General features: G+C 39.5%; 1 protein-coding gene across 4 annotated transcripts in view; it reads right to left on the reverse strand.

The window, feature by feature from the left end:
* LOC128772163 (A-kinase anchor protein 7-like) overlaps positions 1 to 21,607 on the reverse strand; it is a 41,166-nt gene extending 19,559 nt beyond the window's left edge. The window contains exons 1-10 of one of the 4 annotated variants that reach the window (XM_053888297.1): positions 21,163 to 21,607; positions 20,839 to 21,046; positions 20,478 to 20,627; positions 19,879 to 20,030; positions 18,581 to 18,717; positions 17,316 to 17,476; positions 13,874 to 13,986; positions 13,615 to 13,661; positions 13,420 to 13,520; positions 374 to 699 (exon numbers count right to left, since the gene is read on the reverse strand). In XM_053888297.1, coding sequence (XP_053744272.1) covers positions 671 to 699; positions 13,420 to 13,520; positions 13,615 to 13,661; positions 13,874 to 13,986; positions 17,316 to 17,476; positions 18,581 to 18,717; positions 19,879 to 20,030; positions 20,478 to 20,627; positions 20,839 to 21,046; positions 21,163 to 21,315 — 1,251 coding nt within the window. In that variant the 5' untranslated portion in view covers positions 21,316 to 21,607 and the 3' untranslated portion in view covers positions 374 to 670. Of the gene's footprint in view, positions 1 to 373; positions 700 to 9,383; positions 13,048 to 13,419; positions 13,521 to 13,614; positions 13,662 to 13,873; positions 13,987 to 17,315; positions 17,477 to 18,580; positions 18,718 to 19,878; positions 20,031 to 20,477; positions 20,628 to 20,838; positions 21,047 to 21,162 lie in introns of those variants that run through there. The other 3 variants (XM_053888296.1, XM_053888298.1, XM_053888295.1) reach the window with 3 other exon arrangements.
* Between the last annotated feature and the right edge of the window lie 246 nt (positions 21,608 to 21,853).

The following is a 21,853-nucleotide window of genomic DNA, read 5'->3' on the forward strand; positions in this document are numbered from 1 at the left end:
TGTCATTCCAGCCTCAAGAGTCATTACAATATCAAATACCAAAACAATTTCCCACAAAACCGGAGCGGACATTGCAAAAGGCATTGCTATTCAAAAGAGTGAGGGAGCTGTTCCGAGTGTTACATCACAAGCTGTAAGTTGACTCCCAAAAACAACCACAATGCTGAGTTAACTACTAATATCTAATTCACCAAGTAAATTGCATCTCTTCTTCACATCTGCATTTACATTATTCATGATTTTCAGCCTCTATTTTTAGGGCAAAGAAATTGGTGTCTATTGTTATGTTCTGCCTAAAAAAAACCATCTTGGAAACAGTGCAACCACAGCAAAAGAAAAAAAACCCAATATGATGCAATGTACATTTCATACTTCATGCAGTAACCACAGTGAAACTACACACACTTTTCCTCATCGGTACTCTCAAGAGACATTTTTGGACTTATATTACACCAACTCTAAAACGAATGCTGCTTGAAAATGTGCAACATGTTTCAAAACAATACCTAGATGAACAATTTCCTCTAGAGATCTCCTGCCAAAGCCGCTCCTCCTACGTAATAACTAACATGGGTGTTGTCAATAAAAGAGCTTTGATTTCCTGAACTCCGAGTTCAAAGAAATGTTTGCGACGGCATCAATTACCTAAAAAGTGTTTTTGGCTGGATTCTCAGATCATTTGGCAGCAGCGGCAGAAAACTGTCAGGAACAAAGAGAGAGCAAAGCAGTGAGCTCAAAGCAGTTTTGATGAAGGAGTTTTTTACAGATGGCATCTACATGATGTTATGGAGACAACAATCATAGATCCCAGTGTGATGACAACTATTACATAAGTGTGACACAAACTGAGTTATTAGCGTTTAAATTTGAAAAACAGACTAAGCTCAGAGTTATTGAATTATCTAGCCTTGCCAATAACCAACGCTGTGATAAATGTTAGCTTTTACAGCTGCATGAAAAACAATGAAAAAATATGACACATAAAAGGTTAGTATCAAGAGCAACACTAGTGACTTGATATTAACATGGAATAGTACTTCATCTGTTTTATACTCTCACACTGCGTCAAAACTGGTTCAAATATGTCACTTTCTGCACAGACAATATGGCGAAGTAATGTAACATTTATTACACAATCAACTGTCTTTAAATTCCAGCTGGGATAAAGGTGTTGATGAGAAGAGCAGGTGAGGTGATAATAGCTGACCTGCTTCTCCATCAGAACGCCTCGCTCTGAGGCCACTCCACAGCCCACAGACGAGTCCTTCACTCAAACAACGAGTCTCACACAAAACCATAAACATTTCCAGAGGCAGCACGAACGCTTCCCCGCAGACGTAGCTTCAAACACTCTTAAGATCTAAAATGACAGGTAGGTGACACCTCCGTGAAGAGGGCACCAGTATGTCAATATAAATAGTCGCAACCACGGATCACAATAGTACGACAAGCTCATCTGCAACAGGACTACCTCTAAGAGAGGCATTCGGCTTCCAGCTGTCTCTTCACACATGCACAAGGGTGCACAGCTGTAATGACAACTATTTCTGGTTGTTAAGTGAGACTCAAATCCTTGTCGAGCTTGAGTTGAACTGGATAAAGCCCACATGTGGAGATGAACACCCACACGTTGTCTTTGATGGCACAGATGAGATTTGAAGCCTCATTTGCATTCAAATAGAATGATAACAGCTCTTCCACACCAACTGTTTGTTGGAGGTGAACAACCATTTTTAAAGCTTATTTTTCGACTTGCTTTGTGTTGTGTTGGCAACATGACTGCCACCTACTACCTTTTTAGGTTCATTGGAATTTGACTATTACTATAAAGATATCGCAAAAGCCCCAAATCAATCTTGTTAAAACAAGCTTAGGGCAATAATATTGGGTAAAGAGAATCCCAACATTTGGGGCTGTTGAGGAGGTAGGCTCTCATATTATACTCAATTGAATCCCTAAGAACAGTTGGAATTGGGATGTCTTGGGAGCCACAAGCATCAGCTTAAAGCCCAATAAGCAGTTTGTGGCTACAGATTTGAAATAACACATTAAATTGATGACTTTGGCATAAGCAAAAAACGTCGCTATGGCTACATCTATGAGGAGGGACAGAATCAAGTCACTTTGACTAAGCGCCGCGCCTTTGGGAAAGCGCTGAAAACGGGAGAAGTGACAGCAAGCATTAACAGTGTGGACTCTGCGGAGCTGGAGGTCAGCTAATTGTGCCTCAGGTCTCAAGATAAGAGACACACACACGTGCACACAAAGACAGAGGACAAGCTCACGTGCTGAAACTGCACACTCCTCCTTTGTATCTGTTTATTTTAGACACCTGTGAATCGATTGGCGCTGTACTTATACATGAGTAATTATCTTCCTCTAGCTTCCCATTATGGAGTTGGAAAATGTTGGAGACAACTGAGCAAGGTGGGATGAAAGAAGGCAAAAGTTACAACCTTAATTTGACTATAATAATAATAGAAGTAGAGGAAAGGTCTAAATGTTCATCTATTGTTGACAATAGATTAACATGTATCATTCTTAGTCCAGGAAAAAGTTCATTCATAAAAAATATAATTGAAATGAGTCTCGCACATTTTCTTCCAAACAAACACATACTGACTGGTTGCCTAGGCAACGAAAATCGATGAATGTTCATTCCAAAAGCAATAAGCCCGTATGAATAAAAGTGATAAATAGGCAGAAAATGGGTGTTTTTCTCCCTCATGTTTTGTTCCATTTTGAGTAAACGTTGTGTTTACAGACACTGAGTTAATGCACATCCAGGTCAAAGGTGGCAGCACTAGAGCCAGCATTGCACGGTGAATTGCTGCCCTGACTACACACAGCCGGAATGGGTCATTAGTAGTTTGTACTGCTGAATCCTGGCATTCATCTGCTTTGCAAAGCCATGACTGTGATTCAGAAGGGAACCGTGTTCTTTGTTTCATTGGTGTATACATTGAACCAGCCAGGATTGTGCTTCTGTTTGACTGGACTGGGAGAGATAAGCCAGAGCCAAGACTAGAGCTTTGGGTGCGCCAAACGTATGTTTAAATAAGACAAGGTAAGATGAGAAAATACGAGTTCCCTTCTTTAATGGTTTATGAAAAACACATGGCACACAATGATGAAAGCTTTTACAGCTAGTGACACATCTCGACCCACATGACACACAAGCAGACTTGTGAATTCGCAGGTCATTCCCCTACTACCTTTGATATTTAAATGGAATACTCATCCTTTATATAAGCTCACCTCTACCACACATGCTAAATGTCATGTTTATTTATTTTAAACCAGCAGCACTTATGAAACCCCTGGATATGCAATTATTCTCTTGAAATGCCACCAGGAACTGCTCTTCTGCACGCACTAAAGTACTCAAGCTATTGCTTTCCATACATATTTTTTTATGTTATACACAATACCTTTCATTACTTCCATTATTAAAATAAAAAAATACATGAAAAAGTTGAAATAGGACTCCAAAATAGGACTCCAGGAAACATCATAAAAGTCGTTTTGCTCATGTTAGTTGTAAAAGTGCAGTTTCTCAGGCTTGAATGCAAATGAATAGAGTGAGGATTTAATGCGTCACATTAATTGAATGAGCATAAGAGTTCAACCCACCAGCACACATTGTGGTTTATTGTACACAATCGATTAGATGAACAAGAAACAGAGCTCCTTTTTTTGTCATCACGTGTACTAGCTGTGTCAGCGATTTTCTTCCTCGCTTCAATAAATGCACACGTTGTTACTGGGATGATAATGGACGAGCTGTGTGCATTTTATTTACTCGTCCACACCGTTTGTTCTGCCTATTGCCGGCGAACAGGCCTGTCACAGTGGTCTCTTTCTATGGTCATAAGGTGGCATGCTTCTATGTGCTGTGACTGTAACTAGAAAAACGCTGTGACCACTCATTACTGAAACATAGCACACAATCAGATCAATAAAACAACTTCCAAGCCACAAGAATTGCGTTGGCTTGCGACAAATAAGAAATTCCTTGCTGGGATTCAAACTCATACCTGTATGAAAGCACAGTGTCTAAACCACTACTTGAACAGGAACCAGGTCTAAGTTTAGTAACTCCATTGTCGGCTGTAATGTCTAGCGGTTCGGTGTTTAGCAAGAACTTGAAGGAAAAAACACTGAAAACTTATTTAAATACAGATGGAATTAGGAAATGCCAACAAAATCGAATGACTTCTACTCTTCCTCATTTACATCTATCCAGAAATTCTATAAAAAGCCAGTGGAGTTCTAGCTTCCCTGACTCTACACCGGGGGAGGGAGATGGGGAACGTAATGGTGACTATTGTACATCCTAAATGGTTCTACCTTAAAAAGCACTCTTGACAGCATGTTGACAAATTCAGCCCCAAACGTTAGCACTGGAAGAACCCTGAGTACCTTCTCAACCATCCATCCTCATCTGTTTATCAGTTGCCGGGTCGCGGGGGCAGCAGCTTCAGAAGGCCTCGGCAAACATCCACCAGCTCCAACTGGGGGATCCCGAGACACTCCCAGGCCAGTGTAGAGATTGAATCCCTCCACCTGGTCCTGGGTCGACCCCTCAAGACCCCTCTCAGCCGGCCGTGCCTGAAACACCACCAAAGGGAGACGTCCAGGAGGCATCCTCATGAGATGAGACCATCTCAACGGACTCCTCTCAATGGAGAGAGGACGATTATGCCACCTTGAGTTTGATGCTCCAAAGACATCACATACTCAGTAATCCTCCCTCTTGGTAGTCAAAATAGCAGTGTTCTGAATATATTTATGCAAAGCTAAATAATGAGCACCTTAACTAAAAACAAAAGACTTTAGCCTCAGTTGGCTTTGCGTAATTTCGGACACAGAACACACGCTACCTTCCATTTTCAAAGGTCAAATCCAATCTTCCTCTACTGGCCACTGTGTTCTTTTATCCCTTCTGCCATCGTCTGGATGTAAGCCACTAAACACCCCTACCCCCAATCAATCTTTGACTCTCTTCACTGTTTAATGCCACCTTCACTCAGACTCAATTTTCCCTCGTCATCCGTCTGGCAATCCTGTCTGCTCTGCTGATCCTCTCCATCTCCTCTATTTATTACTTCTGCCTGAGCTAGGCCACTCTCCTTCCCCCTCATTTATTCCTCTTTCCATATTCATTTAACATTGTTTATCTGCTGCGCCCTTTACATTATCCTCTCAGTCTCTCCTCCACATGTCCTTCCACTTTCTTTCTGGCCAGACTTCTATGCTCCACGTCCATATATTGAGCCAAAGCCTCTCTGCTTTTTCTGCAGACTGCTAATTCTCACTTCAGCCCCTAAGATTCATCTTCATGACAGTTGTTACTATGGTGTGCTACCAAAGAGCAACCAAGAAAAGATCAAAGCAGTTACAACACAGGCTCTTTTCAAGGGGATCTGTTGCCCTTACTTTAAATTTGCTATCAGAATCAGAAATGCTCTGGCACTTGTTTAAGTTTTATGAGGAAATCTTGCATCAAGTCTAAAGAGGTGATCAGAGATGACAATGTAGCAACCTTTGCCATCACCCCTGGTACTTGCTCTCCTCAGTTGTGAGCGGAGCCCCCTCCAGTTCACCCTGCTGGCACGCAACCTCTACGGAAAGAACTCCAGCTGTCACTGATTGGAGATGACACAGCAGTGATGGGATGGATCAACAACAATGATTCTGAATAGAGAGAGTAGGTGGCACATCGGGTGTGCTGGTGCAGAGGAAAAAAAAACCTGTGCATCATTGTTAGGAAAACAAAAGAGATGATTGTAGACTTCCAGCGAGGCAGACATCATCCTCCATCCCCTACATATCGGTGAGCAGTTGTGGAGGTCAGCAAGGCTCACCTGCGGCATTAGGATTATATATATATATATATATATATATATATATATATACACTGAAGTACTCAAGCTATTGCTTTCCATACATATTTTTTTTATATTTTTTATGTTCATTACTTCCATTATTAAAAGAAAAAATACATAAAAAGTTGAAATAGGACTCCAAAATAGGACTCCAGGAAACATCATAAAAGTCGTTTTGCTCATGTTAGTTGTAAAAGTGCAGTTTCTCAGGCTTGAATGCAAATTAATAGAGTGAGAATTTAAAGTGTCTCACTATTTGAATGAGTATAAGAGTTGAACCCACCAGCACACATTGTGGTTTATTGTACACAATCGATTAGTTCAACCAGAAACAGAGCTCCTTTTTTTGTCATCACGTCTACTAGCTGTGTCAGCGATTTTCTTCCTCGCTTCAATAAATGCACACGTTGTTACTGGGATGATAATGGATGAGCTGTGTGCATTTTATTTACTCGTCCACACCGTTTGTTCTGCCTATTGTCGGTGAACAGGCCTGTCACAGTGGTCTTTTTCTATGGTCATAAGGTGGCATGCTTCTATGTGCTGTGACTAACTAGAAAAACGCTGCGACCACTCATTTCACAAGGCGTTACTGAAACATAGCACACAATCAGATCAATAATATAAAAAATCATATCTGTGAGCAGTTGTGGAGGTCAGCACCATTAGGACTATATATATATATATATATAGCACAAAAACAGTGGAAGAAAAGAAACCTGGACTTGCCTGTTCCAAGAAAACATCTGACAACTATTTGAGGGGATGCTCATCTGTTTAGCAAGAGCTATTATCTCTCCATCAGGTGTTGTGTCTGTGCTGGAACCTCCTACCCGTAGACTCACCAGAAAGAAGGTAAGCAGTTCTACTTCAACCTTCCAGTTGGTGGAGCTTCTATCTATCCCATAGACAAAATCAATTTTGGTGCTTGTATCTTTTTTTCTTCACCACACTGAGATTGTGACCATGGGTGTTAGTAGACCGGGACCCATAAATTGGGAGCGGTGGGCAACATGTTTCTTTCACACAAGTCATTGGAATGGTCTCTCAACTAGAATGTGTTATCCGTAACAGGGAGACCATAGGACCCCCAATGTTCCCCATACTGCATGAATGACTGCCTTAAGGGCTGACCCCTTTCAGAAGCCTCAGAAAAGATATGGCAGGAAGAGGAGAATTCCTGTTATGGTGGAAATGTAACGCTGTGTTCCGGACAGAACAGACCTGTGTGTGAAGAGGATGTTTTTTCCCTAAGGGGTGTGGAAGTGTGAAAGACTGCAATGCACTGAACACACAATGACAGGCTGAGCAACAAACTGGCTCTCAGTCTGTGTGCAGTAGTGGAACAAAGAAAAGCACCTTCACAGGTACAGCATTTCTGTAACATTTACACTTTTCTTAAATCTGAACCTATTCCACAAGTCTAAAGGCTCATTTTACATACAGACAAAGACTTTGCTTAGATTCTCTCCCAATAAATACATTTCCAAGTAAAAACATTGACAAGAAATGTGATGTATGATGGACGTTAAGGACATCTCGTAGGCAGATGGGGACAGAACAACTTCTCGCTTCACTGCCAATCCCAGAAACCATGATTATGGCTGCTGTGTTAGTGCCAGCATTCATCACTTCACTAGAGAATGCTGGCATGGAAAACACAATGGATATGACATCTGTGGCCACATTGTTGAACGGTGCTGCTGGCAGCCCATGGAGAAGGAAATAAAAATCTGATGTAAAGTAGAAATTCACTACATATTTTTTATGTAGTCAATGTCTTGTCATTTAAAATGATGATACAATATTAACAACGATTCTAATAATAATATCTGATCCTATTTTTTCTACTTCTGTGATGTTATTTTTGCAGACATCTTTGTGCTTCATTCACAGATGATTATTGATCTATATGTGCTTCTGCTCAGTCGCAGGTCTGGCTTGAAATGCAGTACTTCTCTTTACTGTAATGAATCTATGATGGCACTTTCTATTGGTGTTCACTAGGCATGTCTACCAACTAAACAAAGGTGTTACTAAGCATACGCAACAACGAAACTCAACAGATCAGATTGTGACTAATCTGACTGAGCTGGTGACCTTGACCTAGATGAGGTTCATAGGTGCCCCATGAAAGAAGCACCAGGGACTGGCTGCACTGTTCCTGCAAACACACAATTCATCATCCTCTCCTTCATTTCTTTCTTCCGTTTTGTGCGCTTGTGTGCAGATTAATTTGTGTTCTTGTGTACATCCAGACCTATTCATCACTGAAAAATGAGGCCAGCAAGACTATACACAGCTGACTGAATAATGGGACTAGTGAAATCTAAATCACACGAGAAGCGAAGATTAATACTTCATGCTTTCTTTTTTTAAATCTAAAAGGTGCCTCAGGCATTGAGGTACCTTCCAGATGTAATACTTCAGACAAGTATTTTAGTTATGAATAATGTTTTTTTTATTTTATTTTATCACACCGTGCCCAACATTGAACACCATAAGACTCACCTACTTTATTTACACTGTCTGCCTCCCTTCCTGCTGATCTTGAGTCGCCACAACACACACCAGATCCTTCCATCAACAGTATTTTAACTGACGTACTGAGGCATACTAAACCTGACAAACTGAATCTAATACCTCGATCCAATCTCAGAAAACAGCCACAGCAAAAGGAGCAATTAACTGTATTTTTACATTGTTCCACATTGCAGCACTGGCAGGTCTTTGATGGGGTGTAAAAATTCCCGAAGCAATTACATCTCAAAGAGAGAAATTATCTAACGTGCATACAAATAACCAAATTAATCATCTGGCAATTGTCCCTGGCAAGTACCAAGCGCTGGCTTAGACCACATTTTTCAGCTCCAAAATAACAAAGAGACACCAGCCTCCTTCAAGCATGGTCCATATGGATGAGCTATATTTATGTATGAATGTATGATAAAGTGTGGTTCAGTAGGTGGAAGTGGATCCGACTGAATACTCATACAGCATTGATGAGTGTCTTCCTAACTTTAAACATCACAGCATGCGGCAAGATCGAGATGAATCGGACTAACATGCACGTCTCAATACATTTGTGAGGAGCTTTCTTCATGGTATCTACAAAGCAAGCTCAAAGCATTTACTGAACATGGTTATGGTCTTCTCTGTCTTTTTGTTGCAGCATGCTTTTGAGATGTTTTTGTGAGTCATGTTCGTGTGACATTTAGAACTACACATATATCAAAGTACAATTAAAAGACCAAATGTTTATTTGTACTCACGCTGAAACGGCACAAATATCATGAATTTTTTAATCACAGCCACTTCCAGGCAATTTCATGGGAGCAATATAGTACACATCTACATGAATAATACATAGTCACTTCAGAAAAGAAAGACGCAGGTTAGCCAAGATTGGAAAATGTAAATGTTAACAGGCGGCTCTTTGTAGATAAAGACACCCGCCTTGTTTCAAAGCTTCCTTCGACAAAGTGGGAGGGGCTTTTTGATGAATTATTCCATCACATTACTGGTTACACTGAAGACTTAACACTAGTGAATAAATCCTCATGGGATGAAACTGGAGAGCTGGGCCGATACCCTATGCACTTTGTGGTGAAATGGCCACCAGTCCAGAGTGTCCCCCACCCGTCGCCTCCACTGGCTGAGATAGCCTCACCCCTCCACAACCACGAAAAAGTGGCAGAAAATAAACAGATAAAAAAAAATAATCCTCTTTACAACTGCCCCAGGCACATTCAAGATTAGCGGTGATTAACAGTGCAGCTGTAAAAATGGAGACAGAACTAGAGGCGAGGGAGGAAAACAGTAAGAAGAGTAAAATGTATATATAATTTTATAGACGGAGGATGAATTCTAATTACATATTAATTATATTTGTATATGTTCCATAAAAATGTCTTCACGATTTTAATTAAAAAACGGTTCTCACAAAGATATAAACACACCAAACTCATGGGAATGGCTGGGATTACATTGTCCTGTGGATTTATAGGATTACCATGTACTGTCTATGGAGCCAGATAGTAGCCAGAGAAACTTGAGATTATCTGAACAGGCTGGAAACAGGAAGTTTACATACATTATCGGCTGATGTTTGTACAGTGCGTCTGGGATCATGCACTGAGGCAGCACTCGTTGCACTGATCCAGAACACACGAGGACACACGCAAGCTTCCAATCTTTTTTTAATGGTGGAAAAAATTGACCATCACCCCTGAAATATTTATAATGATAGTGATGATAATAATAAGACTAGAGACATAAATGATAAGACTGATAAGAAAATACAGTTTTATCGCTCCCATTTATATTTACCAATACACCATAGTGTCTTTTTTAAATTACCTGGTGCTACAATATATAAATATGTTATAATGTTGTACAAATTTCAATGTATTTATCAAATTATAATATTGCTCTTTCCGCTTGTCTACCTACTTTCTTATGATCGCTTCACTAACCTTTTTTAAGATTATACATATCTCCCCTCTGCCATCATACCACGTCTTCAAGTACCTCCTTGGGAGGATGAATTGCCCTGCTCTGCAGTGGTGACCGATATACTACAGTGTGTGGGCACAATAATTAGGATCCTCTGGGAAAAGATTTGCTGCCAACTAACCATTACTCACAACAACAGAATCTATTCAGATTTATGGCTTCTGTGTTCTGGCTGGTTTTACAGCAACAGTGTTTTTCATGTTGATGAATCTCCATGTGGCTGCTTAATATTCATCAGTCTGCACAGGGAAAAATGCTCTCCTCTCAAAAGCCTCTGATATAAATATCCTCCCCTTCTTGTTGTGTAGATTAAGTTCTATTTAGAGGCAAAAGCTTCAGATGAAATCAGTAATTCAATATTGAACATTCAATGTTTCACATTATTGAGACACATGGAGCGTTACGCTGTCAAAAACAACCTGAAAATGTTACTTCTCAGGGGAAGTTCTGCCCGTCACAGTGATCTACAAAAACATGGTGACAGGAGACACATACTGGCAACACACACAGTAATTAGTGGGGCAGCACACAAGTGGGATTTTAGGACTCCCAATCTATCAAGTCTATGTCAACATGTGGAAGTGCGCCTGAAGACTGAACACTGACATGAGCAAACTATGATTTGGGGGAATGTAGGCAACACATTAAGCCAAAATTGACCAACGATTGATCACAAGAACGGAGCACCAATGAGGTCTCTCTCTCCCTCTCTAGCGCATCCTTAGACAGAATCATCATTCATCCACAGTCACTTCACCGCCACAGCTTGAGTAGTAGTCCCCGAAAATTGGGTCTCTCCTAAAGATGTTCCCTTATTAATCAAAAATAATCTGTAAAATTGAACACTGTTTCCCAGGCTGTGGATTAATTTGTATGTGCTCAGCTCTCAGGCAGACTGCAGCACCGATCATCACATAAATACTGTCACCTCAAACACACAAGGGCACAACATGTCCAATGAAACAACACAAAATTAATGGAGCAGCCTATCACCCATCACCTGGAACCAGAACCCATTTTTCTCCGACAAATGTAAACAACTATCATGAAATATTCCCCATTCATTAGCATCAATATGTCCATTTTTGGAAGTTGTTCGAGTAAGTTCAACATTTCAGACCTCTGCTTGGAAGAGCAGAAATGACCTGCTGGGCCTAATTTGGCCCCCGGGCCATGAGTTGTGCCCTAACCAATAAACATTACAGGCATATCCTCATAACTAAGAAGGCGTCTTTTCGGACATCACAACATTGATCATCCAGTGAAGGAGTTTGGTGACATTATTTGGAAACAGAAGTCAAAGTGCCCCATTTACAGTCTGCATTCCATCTTTAAAAACCTTCTCACCGGTCTGGCACCGTTCTGCACCCTAAGTGTGCCCCTATTTCTATGCACCCCCATTTAAAAACCACTGTTCTAGAAAATGGTATTGAAATGGACAGATTGGCAGCTTAACAAAATTTACAGAGGATGCTAAATGGTTGACGCAAAGTGCCACATATGATTCAATGGAGTTTTTCACCAGAGATCCCATTTGAACGAGTTCTATAAGTTGTCAACTGGGGTGCATGGCAGCAACCCTCCGATAGTGTGTTTATTAAAGCTGCATATATTCATCATGACATCTTCACAGAGCACAACATAAAACAACAAAAAACGCTGTCCATGACACCAAATAAACTTGTAAAAAATACAACTCACGACAAAGTGCTGTGAAATTGGCTTCCCTAAATGAGACTCTACAAACAAAGCATGTATAGATCTGCTGGCCAGAAAGCGACTCTCAACCTCTAAGGCTCTTTTAAAACACGGTTTGTCTGAAATTGAAAACAAAATAGTGTCTTTACAGCATAATTACCAACACAGAACTGAGGAAGTGAGCAAATAAATCAGCCTCCTCTGATCCCTGTGTGGTCTGTAAACACCAAGGACTTCGCTCTAGTGTGGAAGTGCCATTAAATCTTCACAAGAAGTTTTAATCGTGGGAACATCAAATTCAACAAACACAGCACTAAAATGCTGTTTTCTCAGAGATAAATCCTCTTGGTAGACTGTTAAGAGCCTCAAGCTTTCACTTTATATTATGCAGATTATGCTTTTCTGGCAGCGGTTCAAGTCCTGTGGTAGGAAACAGAGTTAATGGTCTGCAGCACACAGGGGGGAAAAAACTATGCATAAAAGGCTTTTTACAGGATCAATACGAACTTAATATTCCACACCTGATCTCCGTTTCATTCATCAAGATCAGTTGTATAGATTATAAACTGCCGGCTGTTCATTACAAATCAATTCCAAAAAGGATGATACCCTGTCCCTCTGTGCTGCGAGTGAAAGCAGAGAAATAGCTGCTCATCAAATTTTCAATGGAAACGCTATTACAGCGGCACATCAGCAGATAGTTCGGTGAAAATATTTCTCATCCGTTTCATTACCGCATTTGGGAAAAGGTCTGGTGGGGTGACTCTGGGACAAGGGCTCTTCAGACTTTCAACCATGTGTGTGCTCAGGATCAGCACAAAAAGAAGGGCAGTTCTGTAAAGATACTTTAACCACAAGAGTGCTTCATTTACACACACTTGGGTTCTACCTATGGGTCACAGTGATACACTCTGTTCCATCTTTTCTTTTCTCTCACCTGAAATAGCTGGGATATGATCCAGATCCAGTGTCCCGTGACACCAATACAGGAATGAGGAGAAGAAAATAACTGAATAAATAGACATGCATTGTACCAATGAAGGACTCAAGCTCAGACCCTATCACACGTCGAGCTGTTTGTAAGAGAACAGCACACTCTGGTGGCAAGTTTGGTGCATTGCATGGACGTATGAAAGACGAGTAACTTCCGCGACAACATTGTGCTTTATTGCACAAAGAATGGCATCACATTTTAGGTAAAAAAGTGTGTGTGAGAGGTCAAGTGCATGTGGCAAGATTTAAACCGAATTCTATGTGAAATCTAATACCAGTAACTCATTCAATAGGTGTAATATGAGCATTGTATGAAAGCACTTACCGAGAGGCAGCGACGTCTCAGTATGGTAGTATCCATCCGGCTGCTTCTTCTTCAACATGGAACAAAGATCCAACCTCTCCACGGTTTGATCACCAAAAAAACTAGCAAATATTAAAGATACATGACATAAAGAATCAAACAATCCTACAACTATAATGACTAATTATTCATCAATGTTGACATTAAAGTTCATACCGGTTTGTGTAGTTGGAGTAAAGGGCAGGATCCACACGCTTCAGTCCCTATGTGAACAAAAGCTGTCAGTACAGTGGCAAACAAACAGATAAGCAGACAAAGAATGTCGTCTAGGAGGCACCAGGGAGGAAAAGAAGTCATCAGGTGTCATGAAAAACACATTTTCCCCTGCAATTGTTGTCATCTTCAGTTAAAAATAACTGCATCCCAGATTACAACTTGTATTTTTCAACACAAAATTGTTGTTCAGTGTTGTTACCTGAGATTTGAGCTTGGAGGCTCTGGAGAGCTTCATAATGGTGAGGTGAGGTTCGAACCCGCGTTCATCCCCCCGCAGAAGGCCGTGATGTTCGAAACTGCTGCGCAGCAAACCTGAAACACCAACATAATAAGCTAGACTCACGAGTGAGACATGAGAACCCTGCACATCATGTTTAAAAAAATAAAGAGCGGAGGACATTTAGGACATGCAGGCTCAACTAAAATCATCACCAACTGCCACTTCTTCCCCTCAGCATTTCAGTGAAGAGCACGGTGAGCCTTATGGCAAGGTAGCTGATGTTGATTGAGAGTCTCTTGAAATTCTTCTTCAATCATTGCTGAGTACAGGTTAGACTATTTTCTGCTTCTCCGTCATCACCTCAATTTTTAACTAAATGCCTCTAACACGCGCTCAATTCATTCCAACCAAGGCCGCAACATCGACCAGTCACTAAAGCAGGCAATATCAGAGGGCTTCCTCGAGCTCCGGTGTCCAAAAGAGGTTGTATGGAAGATGAGAAATGGACTAGCAAAAACTGAATGCGCTTCCTTAAATTCCTTCTTAGTTTACATGGAGAACTTTTGTTGTAATATCATGATACAATTATCTCAGAATACCATGCTATATTAAGCCAAAACAATTCATCATTTAGACCAAGAACTTGTCAGATGATGCAACAATCATCATCAATCTCTTGTACATAGAGTCACTCAGTCCTGGATTTAAACATGCATGTATCCTTATGTACGAAAAAAAAAACATTAAAAACTCATTAATAATAGCTTCAGTTTTCTCAACACATATAGAATGAACCATTTGTGATGGAGACAGATGATTAGACGCATGGACCAAGACAAGACAGACAGCAAGGACATTAAGAAATAACAAGAACTGAAGAGGTTAAAGAGGGAAACAACTGGGGTATTTTTAGAGCAGGAGATCGGCTGAGAGAGAAAGGCGAGTATATAATCGATGAAAGAGGTGTAGAGAGCAGACATGAGGACAGAAGAGGCAAGCTTCCCGTCTGAGTGCTGCTGAAGGGTTCAATGATGTGCAAAGACATCTTCGCTGCTGTACATGAACACAGTTGATTTTACACAACTGACTTATACCATTTCCTTCAACATTCAGATGATAATTAAAAACAAATCCACCAGGCATTTTTAATTTTGATAAGATGGCAAAACGGATGTGGTTTCTGACTCAGTTGCGCCAAAAACAAGACAAAACAAGACAAAAAAATATTCAGTTGAATATTCAGTTTGTACTCTCAAAATCTGACACATTTTTAGTGTGTAAATGAATTATTAAAAATGTATATTTATCCCATCAGTTTGGGATCTAAGACATGGGACATCCCGAAAAATGTTTCCAGTCCGCCACAGAGCAAAGGAAGGCAGACAACCAGTCAACCCACAAAGACCGAGGAGTCTTCAACCTCAAATTCACCTCTGCATGCTTTTTCCAAATGGGAGGAAATCAGAGTGACTTGGGAGAAGATACAAACAGGAAGGACACAGGTTCACTGCACAGGACAGTCTTAGGTTCAGTCAGGCTTTTTTTTTTTAATTTATAGAATTTGAAGTCCAGCACAGTCGTCACTGCTCCTTCTTTAAATGACATTTAAATGAAGGCATCAATGCTACTTAAGTGAAACTGCACGACCTACCAGGAAGGCTATGAATAATTTCTGTGCATGTTTATGAGCAACACAAAAAACATTCTGTCCTTGTTGCCTCCAAATGAGGCTGTTAAAGAACATGTTTGTGTGGCTCATTTTATTGAGTTTTCTCCTCCAATCATGTAAACGTCAGCAACTGGACCACATCAACTTGTGCCACTTCAGAGGGTTTCCAGTTGATATGACACAAATACAATAGTTTGTCTTTAAAACGATGACATTTGAATTTTTAATGTAGTAATATAGTTCGATGGAGACTGTGCTCTGATATTAAGATTATTGCTCAAATAAAAAAAACCAATTCTAGGAAACACGCTCCTCCAGATCAAATAGATCTTGGATGTTGCCTTCCATTGAAATGAATGTTATTTTAGGATTCATGAAAAAAATGTGAATGTTTTCATGATGACTGACAAGGGGGATTTGTGCCGCATCATCCAGCAGACGCACAATAGTGCTACCTTCTTCGGTCCAAACTAACTGTTGAGAGGACGAGCCAAATCCAAAGATTTAGAGATTTGAATCATCGCCAAGGATTTCCAGTTAGGATCATTAAGCATCCTTTTTTTTTCATTGGTGAAGCAAGCATTTTTACAGCTATATTACTGAGAATTATAGGGTAGTGCAAAGCAGCCACATATAGTAGCAGTGGGTATATATATAAATATATATAAAAAATATAGAAAAATTATATAAATAGATATCATTTTCTCCTGAAAATGATGAATGAAGAACGAATGAAGAAACAAAAAATGTAAAAACATTATTGTGTGTTGTTAAGAGTACGCGGCAGCAGAATATCACAGGAGACAAAATACACAAAAAAATGATGTGTGCTTTTTGGGCTGTGATTCAGAATGGCTCCAGGCTGGCTCCCACTGAGAGGTTCCAGCATTAACCTCTCTGCTTCTTTTATGTAATCACATCATTAAAATCTATAAGGTGTGGAATTGCTCTAAATAACACAGCAATGCAGGGGATGGAGAACAGTGAAGTGCTCGATTAAATTATAATACATTTATCAAACCACAATAAAGACTTTCATTTCTTTCATTGACCATTATAAACTAAACACATCTTTCTCCAACTACTCCACAGCTCTGACTCATGTGCTGGGCCAGGACTTCCACTGTGTAGAGGCAAAGAGTCCATCTTTCAGATGGAACTAATTTTGGAGTGATACCAGAGTGGACATTAAATGAATGAGCTTATTTTCTGCTTCCGCGTGCGTATGTTGCAAAACCACTGTATTACAGAATCTGCTTACAAACACTGGCTTAAGTGTCGATGCCTAAGGCACAAAGTCATAATCAGAAATAAAACTGTAAGGAAAAAAATTATATATATATATATATATATATATATATATATAGTAAAAATCAGATATTATGTCATTTATTCTGTATTCATAGAATACAGAATAAACTAACTAACCTATGTTGATGCACTTGGATGCATCAACATAGGTTAGTATGATTAATAAATCGCTGCAGTCAGACACTTTATTTAACCATAGCTCAAATTAGCTTGAGTACCATAAACCAGCAATACATTAATGTATATATAAATATAATAAGAGACACACCCTTTATTCTAACGCCTTATGGTAAAGTTATACCACATCTGGAGAAAGACGACGAGCATCCAGCTGTTCCAATAGCCATCACAAAGTCCCACAGCGTTTTGAAAAGTCCAGTTTCTAGGTGTAACAATCGCACTCCAAAGACAAATCAATACGAGCTGATGAACATCACTGACCTGCCAGGCTGTCCAGAGTGTGTCTGTGCTGTCCCGGGGCCAGGCCAACAAACACCACCTCCTTCCTGAAATGACTGATGCCAGAGAAGGGCAGCACTAGATCCCGCCCACCCAGCAGCTCCACCAATGAGGGCTCGATTTCAGCCAACACGCTGGCTGCCCTGGCGGAGGGAAAACAAACATAAATATGCGCGCAAGCACACACACACACACACTAACAACTTAATCCTCTCTTTTTCTCCCTCTCATATTACATAATGACAGAATCTAGTGATTACTAATGTCCAAATCTTCCACTCCAGTGGTCACAAGGTCATCTGGCGTCACGCGACGTGGATGGAATTATATCCCAGAGCTGGGTTTTTGAGTTGCAATGCTGCAATGGCTTTTCAATTAATGTCAAATATACACGATGAACAACGCAACGTTGGCTGTGGGAATCATCCGGCACACCACAAATGTAATTGATGTTCGCTGTGTATTCGCTACACAAAAACAATTTGTGGCCACTTTAAAGTGGACTAAAATATTGACATGAAATAGGAGGCGTTACCACTCATTTTTGGCAGTAATAGTTGTCGGTCTGTCATTGTGGTACATGTAATAAATTTCCTTCAAGTTTACATTGTTATTTTTGTCACTAATGTCATGCTATCAGGTAGCTGTGCCTGATTTCACATGAGAAAAACTATTCACTCAAGAGCTCCTGAAAGCTACTGGTGAACCAGCAGCTGAACTGCTCACTAGTGATCTATCATTTCCTTTAGTAGTGAATTAGATGGACGCAGCATGCTAACCAGTGCATTAGCAAGAGCAACGAGTGAACAGACTTCATTGGACCCGTTGTCTGAAATCCCAGAGGGCAACGCAGTATCAATAAAAATAATACATAGTGGAAAAACATGACATGCGAAATGCAAAAGCTGTCAATTTCAGTAGCAAAATTGTTTTTTTGTATGTTGTGTCTTAATAGTCAGCTAAACATTCACAAACACTGAACTCCACAGTGACTATAGACCATAGAGAGATATGAAAGCATATTTGTCTGCAAGTGGGCAGAAACGGAAATTACTTGAATCAATATTGCGACATATTCACAATGTAATACTGACTCCAAAATCCATTTTCATTGATTGATGTTTCCAGAATATATATATATATATATATATATATATATATATATATATATATATATATATATATATATATATATATATATATATATATATATACAGACAGGCGTGTCAAGGTTGTCAGTCACTCACCGCTCCACTTGCTCCTGATTGGACAGATGAGTTACTAAAAGAGTGATGTGCAGAGTCGGGACAGGAATCATGGCTTTGACCAATCGGGGCTCTAGCTGAAGCATCGCCTCCTGCACTTCCGTCACGGTTGATTTGATCTGTGATGAGACAAATGTGCTTTTACCCTGTGATAAGTGATGAGACTGAAGCAGATTAGCTGGAGTGCACAAGAGGTAAATAAAGTTGGAGTTCATTGGGGGTGACTAAAGACGCATGAGACAGTGGAATCTTTAACTTTGACTGGGCACTTAAAGCTGTATATTGTCACCTGAGTATTCCAGCTGAAAATACAAAACACTGCCGACCACTTCCAAATGTTTTAAATCACTTCATTTAACTATAATATCAGTGTATTGTGTGCTTTTTCTAACTCATAAAATATGGCCCATCTGCTGCTGGCGAGCGAGAAAAAGTTTTTTTTTTTCGATAACTTAACCCTTTGTTTCAAATATCGAAATTCTATGAAATTAAATCTCTATAAAAAGAGAGCAACAACTGTTTACTCTTCCAAAATTTAATGTCTGTGGCGAAAACAGCAATTTAAAAAAATTACACATTTTTGCGATTAATATTATGTCAGAGGAGTTACAGTAATTTTAATTATATATATGTCATTGTCTTGTTTTTATTTATCGCTAGATTAAATGTTCATATCAATCACAGATCACATATACTCTTGTTCACAAGTCATTAAATAAATGTATGTCTTCTTCTTTTGTAAAAAATTTGAAGGTATCTACATTAATGTTATTAATTTGCAGAGTTCTTAATGTATTTGGCTAAGTATAGCAAATGTTAACGTCAGAAATTGTTTACTAAATACTAAAATATTGCAAACGTGTTGCACACTATTCATGTGTGTAAAAAATGATCGAAAAAAGATATCCTGAAATGAAATAAATAAACTAGTGATCTGAAAAAGATATCAAACGTGAGAAAACAGTGTCAATAGAAACTATCTGCAGCAACAATGACTGTGGTGAAAGCAATATTGGTTTTGAGCAGCACATGACGCTCCGTGGTTTGTAGATCGTACCACATCTTAAGAGCTGACGTCAGTGTCGGGCAACTTATCTTTCCTGCGTAAAATTTAAGGTCATCATGAACGGCATGATGTTGACACCAAATGAATGAAGCAACTACATCAAAAAAAAAAATTCTGTTTTAATTAAAGTCTGCTTTTAGAGATGAATTATTTCAGAATGTATTTAGGTATTACATAGCATCGTATTAATAGTTACATTGGTAAAGAACGTCACCTGTGGATTGATGATAGGGATGGAGACAAAATAGTTTGGACGCTGAATCTCCTTTTTCTTCTTCATTTCTCGATCTTCCTCACTGTCCACCCGTGCTCCACTCTCTCCTCTCTTTCGTTTTCGTTTCTTCTCAGTTGAAATTTGATCGGGAACTTTGGAGGAGTTAAGACAATCAGAGAATGAGACAGTACAGCAGGCGTATCCATGATTTGATATATATATTTCTCATGATTTAATATTTCCTTCAATAGCAATACAGATGGGTGAGAAAATAATTTTAGACTTAAAACAAAGATCATATAAAAATACAGTGAATAATGGGTTGAAAGAATTTGAAACATTTGAAACAAAGGTCTGACAGATAGCGGAAGCAAAATAAGAAGTGGCAGATATGAGGGGGTTTTCATTGACTGACTGATAGTGTTCATTCTATTATTTTACCTCAAATGATTTCTTAAAGTAAATACAAAAGCTATCAGGAACATACTTGTATGTAATTGTACGAGCCATGATGAATACATTGCTAGTTGCTGCCTATATTGAGTAACAGTGTTTAGTATCTATTTAGAAGATACAGGAAGAGTGAATATGTTTCGTACATCCCAACTTAGACCATGACGTGGGGCTTGTGAGAGCAAACGGAAGCTCTGCATTCAAATCTTCAAATGACTTATCTGACATTTCCTTCTTCTTAATCATCTTCCTCTTCTGCTGCTTCATCTTCCTCGTTGCAGCTTTCTGATTTGTTTCTGGCAGAGTTTAAGAAAATTACACGATTAATACGTATACAAACAGGGAGGGTTGGAGACACATCCAAACATATTCAATATTGACATGACTACATGGAGATTTGTTACTAATGCTGCATTTAAAATAACATGGTCCCAACCATTTCTACAACTTCCAACACGTACTAAAAACACACAGACACACACAAAAGATCTCGGGTATTTCACTTACTAATCTTAGAATCGTTGGTCTCTTCATGCATTATTGCTTTGAGGACTGTATCCATTGCTTGCGTAGTCGTTGTGTCACACTTTCCCACATTCTCACTCGTGAGACCATCACCCTCATCATCTTCATCATTATTATTTAATGCAATAGACACATTTGCAGATTCCATCGCACTTCCAGCTAAATAGGACAGACAAGAAAGTCCGTTTGTCTGCAAAAGAACAGTATGACAGCACAAGTTATGCAGCAAAATATTGGAAGTCAGACACTGAATACATTATATTTGCATGCAGAGCCCAATGTAAATACAAACATTAATCCATTTACCTGATGTTGGACTTGATGTGATGATGACTTTAGCAGATTATAGTCCCGAACGAAAGTGGCACATTGGATTTGCGGGCGATAAACAGCAAGTTGACCTGTGAAACTTTTTGCACACGCTGAGCTTAACCCCAATAAAGCACGACTGAGGCGCATGACACTTAAATAAGCCTCACGTATTCTTAAACATGTGTGAGACGCGCACTATGCTGATACATGCGAGCCTTGAACCTGAGTGTAAACACCTGTGGAAATGACTCAACCATGATGAGTCCGTTCGTCTACCTACGAGTTAGCTGAACAATACATCGCATGATGGAAAAAAAACGAAAATTGTGAATTTCCCTTTGTACAAAGTAAGACGACACATGCGTTGCTTGAAGTCTAATCAAGCAGAAATACAAAAAACAGCATTTGTTTACACTCGTCCCTTCGGAAGAATGCCGAACGGAAGTCACAGTTTGTAAACAGAGCGTCACTTCCGGCTATGATATACTTTCAAGTGTGAAGTTCCATTTTCAAAATAAAAGCTGCAGTGCACGTTAAATGCATATATGAAATATCTAAGCACGTATTTAATACAACTCGACGAGAAAAAAAAATGCTACATTCAATGAGTAGTTGCATTAAAATCAAGCTCACTAAATTAATTCCATGAAAACTGAGAAATAATCACCTCAAGTAACGAAAAAAG

The sequence above is a fragment of the Synchiropus splendidus genome, chromosome 15, assembly GCF_027744825.2.
Source record: "Synchiropus splendidus isolate RoL2022-P1 chromosome 15, RoL_Sspl_1.0, whole genome shotgun sequence".
In the NCBI taxonomy this organism is placed as follows: domain Eukaryota; kingdom Metazoa; phylum Chordata; class Actinopteri; order Syngnathiformes; family Callionymidae; genus Synchiropus; species Synchiropus splendidus.